Here is a 3,856-nt window from a genome sequence, read left to right as displayed (position 1 = left end):
AAGAACTAAGTTTTTCACATTCCCAAAGCTAACAATGCCAAAAATCATGAGATGGCAATACTGGCAGTGTGGGGGGAGGGTGGCAGCCCAGCTCTGGGGGGCTTTGGGATTTTTGCGGCAGAGAAGGGTGGCTTTAATAACTCATTAACTGCCACTGTCAAATCTCCCAGCCCAAGAAGAACCCCATGGGTTCCACGGGCTGCATTTGAGCCATGGGCCACAGGTTGCGCACCCCGGTCCATACCATGGTACGCAGAGCACAAAGGGGCACAGATTCCTCAGAGGAACAGGAAAGGCCTGGAGATGCGGGGGCTGCTCCTGCCTCCCCTCAGTTTTTATGGGGACATCTGCCTAGGAGCGTTGACGTATGGGACCCGCCAAGTAAGTGCAGCAGCAGCGACACCCCTCGCCCTCCTGCAGCCAGACCCATTGCTGGTCTCACACGGCCCTTCGCACCTCCCCTCACCCCAGGAGAGAGCCATGGCCACAACGCATGCGCACCCCACCCATCGCGTTCCGGCTATAAGATCGGGCAAAGTTCGGGCGGCGCCTTCACTGTTTATTATTGCGCATGCTCCATGCTCCTTTCTCTTGGGTCGAACCCAACCAGCGGCTTCGGCGCTGTGAGTGAGCATGCGCAGAGAGCGGGCGCGCGTGCGCAATCACCCTGCCGCGTGGGTGGGCGGTGCAAGCTGCGCGGAGGGAGTCTGGCTAGGCGGAGCGGAAGTGCGGTCGCAGAGTAAAGGTGCCGCGCGCCTGGTGTCTGGGATGTCGGGCCGGGCGCCGCGCAGGGACGAGGAGGAGGCCCGGCTGCGCCGCAAGGAGGAGCTGAACGGAAAGGTCCGGCGGCGCGGGGCGCGGCGGGGCCGCGAGTGCAGCGCGAGACTGGGCGTGGCGGACGCTGCGGGGCGCGGAGAAGGCGGGAGCGGCTCTTCGGCTGCGCGAAGTGGGCTCGAGCGCGGTGGTACTGGCCCCACGGCCGTGCCCTAGCAGGGCCCTGCCCGTCCCCACTGCCCTGGAGGCCTGTCCAAGAAAGGAATGAATGTCCCTCCCGGCCCCGGCACAAGGAGGCAGAAGGAAAACAGAAGATCTTTTCTTTTCCTTTTCTGGAAGGAAAAACTCCCCAAAAGCAGCTTCCTGCCTGCCCAGAGTGCAGCCTGCTCCGACCTTGCACTCTTGAGTTAAGTGAAATTCCTCCTGAGCAGCCCCTGGCACCAGACTGGGCGGGCAGGGTCTTGGCAGGGGCTGCCCGGGGCCCCGTGGGCAGCATGCGCTTGGCAGGGTGGTGGGATGGGACCACAAACACGTAGGAAGCGCAGTAGCGGCCTTAGGGCAACCGTCCAGGACCCCACACTTTATAACAATAAAAATTAATTATGCTAAATATTTGTATTATCAATAATGTATTAAGATACTTTCATTGAAGTTTCATAGACAGGGCAAAGTGAAATTGAAAATGCCTGACTTGTATATAGGTCATCAAAATTAAGCATCTAAGGGCCCCAAATGACTCTTTTTCCCAGGGCCCCAACAACCTGAAGTCCACTGCTGGGAAGTGGCATGTGGGAGCGGAACGATCAGGTGGGGGCCAGGGCCAGGATGGTGGGGCTGGGGCATAGCCATGATTTGCTCCCTGCATCATAGGGCTGTGCAGAACATGCATTGAAGCTCTACCTCAGCCCCACGCTGTCACAGCCCTGTGATCCCAGCTCCTTCCCACCTGTCCCGCACTTAATCACCACTTCCCGCCCGCCTGCAGTCCCATCCCATCCACCTTGCTGAGTGTGCCCTCTCTGTGGGGGTCCTGGCTGGTCTTCATGGAGGCCCTGCCTCCTGTTTTGCCTGGCACCCCTGGCAGTGAGTGTGGGGCAGATGGGCCCGAGGCCAGGCCCCACACCCCCACTTGCATCGGCTCACCAAAATCCTAAAGTGGCTCTCCAGCCAAAATAATTGCCTACCCCTGGTTTAAGACCTTAGTGCAAAACTCATGAGGAATGAAAAGACCCAGTCCCAATTAACGTTAAAATGTACGGAATTATCATTTATTATTTTGGACAACGTGTGTGACGTCATGGATGAAGAATAAGTGTCATTGCATAGTTTATGAGGTGCTTATTTTTCCAAATCCTTACATTTTTATTATATTTTTATCATTATGTCTTTATTTTTCTGGACAAAAATTTGTCTCGAATGCGAGAAATGTACAATTCAGGAATCGGGCTGTGGATGTACAGTAGTGATCACAGACAATTGCAGAAAAAAGGTTCATGTTATATACAAATTCCTTTCCAAGACATCTATTTATGACTAGTTCAGATGCCTTTTTATTTCTAGTTTCAGGTCAAATTAATTTTTGCAAAATGTACTTGTTTCAATCAGCAATGTGCCCCAAAATATATAGGCTGTGTATCAATGGGCTGTTTTTATGTCTAAATTCTAGTCAATTAAGTGTGATTAATTGTTTTTATCATTTGTCAGCCCTAAAAAAAATTAGTCACAATTAAGATTTTATAAAGATTTAAAAAAATAGTTGCAATTAATCACAATTTTGATTACACAATTAAACAATAGTCAGCACCCAACAGCCCAGAGCCCATGCACTCTATGGCTCCTCCCCTGCCACCATCAACAGTACATAGCTCCAGCCCTGACCCTGGCTCACCCTGCACCCACTCGACTTGTGCCAGAACCCGCGCACACTGCCCAGACCCTGGCCCACCCTGTGCATGCTTCAGACTTGTCCGCCCATGCTGAGCAGCAGCGGTGGTGGCTGGGCTCAGGGCAGGGGAAAAGTTGCCTTGCTGCTGCCAGACCCTTCTTGCTGCAGCCACCCAGAGCCCACACCTGAGCTGCCCTGCGGCTCCTCTGCACTGCCACCACTGCCCTGCTGTATGACCCAGAGACAGCAGTGACGGTGGTGGAGAGGAGCCACAGGACAGCCTTGGCACAAGCTCCAGGCGGCTGCAGCAAGAAGGGCCCAGCAGTGGTGAGGGAGAGGGGCCACTTTTCCCCTGCACCGAGCAGCAGCTTCTGCCTGGCTGCCGCCACTGCTGCCACTGCTCACCGTTGGCGAGCAAGTCCGGAGCAGGCATGGGGTGGGCTGGGGTCGGGGTTGTATATGCATGGTCCAGCTGGTCGGCTCTGGTACGTTCTGCTGGCCCAAGTCTAGAGATGGTGCGGGGTAGGCCGTATTTTGCCCACCCTTGGTCAAAACGAATGCGTGCAATTAATGCTTGTTACAAAAATTAACACACTAATTTGTTTTGTGTTGATTGCATACATTAACTGCATTTAACTGTCAACCCTAATTTTTTTAATTGTTTGTCAGCCCCATTGAATTCACTTTTCTCATTCTTCTTTCCATCTCATTCTTTTTTCTATCGCTTTTCTAATGTCTTACCCAAAGTAAGACATTAAAATCGTTCATCTATCTGAAACCGAGGGCAGTGGCTAATAGCAAAATATATGGTACTGATTTTTCATAAGTGAACTCTGGATAGATTTTTTTGTTTCTTTTTCAGATTAAAGAACAGAAAATTGTAGTTGATGAGCTTTCTAACTTGAAGAAGAACAGAGTGAGTAATGGCAAAGTGAATAGCAAACCATGAGAAAGCAGACACTGCAATATAGCAGATACGTGGTATGAGTTTGTCTTTTTTTAAGACAGTGTTTAGATATTGACTCCAGTGAACTTCCCCAAGCGATTTGTTTTTCATGAGTTGATCTCATCTATTTCAGCAGCGTAAGACCTCCCAGAACAAAGTAACGCACTCTCTTCACTTAAGTTACAAAGGTGCTTAAATTCCCATGGATTTCTGTGGGAAACAGCCCTTTAACATCTTTGGATTTGAGCCTT

General features: G+C 51.5%; 1 protein-coding gene across 1 annotated transcript in view; it reads left to right on the top strand.

The window, feature by feature from the left end:
• The first annotated feature begins 587 nt into the window (after nucleotides 1–587).
• The window catches only part of ASDURF (ASNSD1 upstream reading frame), a 6,895-nt gene continuing 3,626 nt past the window's right edge, over nucleotides 588–3,856 (top strand). Inside the window, exons 1-2 of the mRNA XM_025193104.1 lie at nucleotides 588–840; nucleotides 3,522–3,575. Coding sequence (XP_025048889.1) covers nucleotides 634–840; nucleotides 3,522–3,575 — 261 coding nt within the window. The 5' untranslated portion in view covers nucleotides 588–633. The remainder of the gene's footprint in view (nucleotides 841–3,521; nucleotides 3,576–3,856) is intronic.

Source organism: Alligator sinensis, unplaced genomic scaffold (genome assembly GCF_000455745.1).
Source record: "Alligator sinensis unplaced genomic scaffold, ASM45574v1 scaffold555_1, whole genome shotgun sequence".
Taxonomy (NCBI): domain Eukaryota; kingdom Metazoa; phylum Chordata; order Crocodylia; family Alligatoridae; genus Alligator; species Alligator sinensis.
The sequence above is the reverse complement of the archived record's forward strand: the minus strand, read 5'-3'. Positions and strand labels throughout refer to the sequence as shown.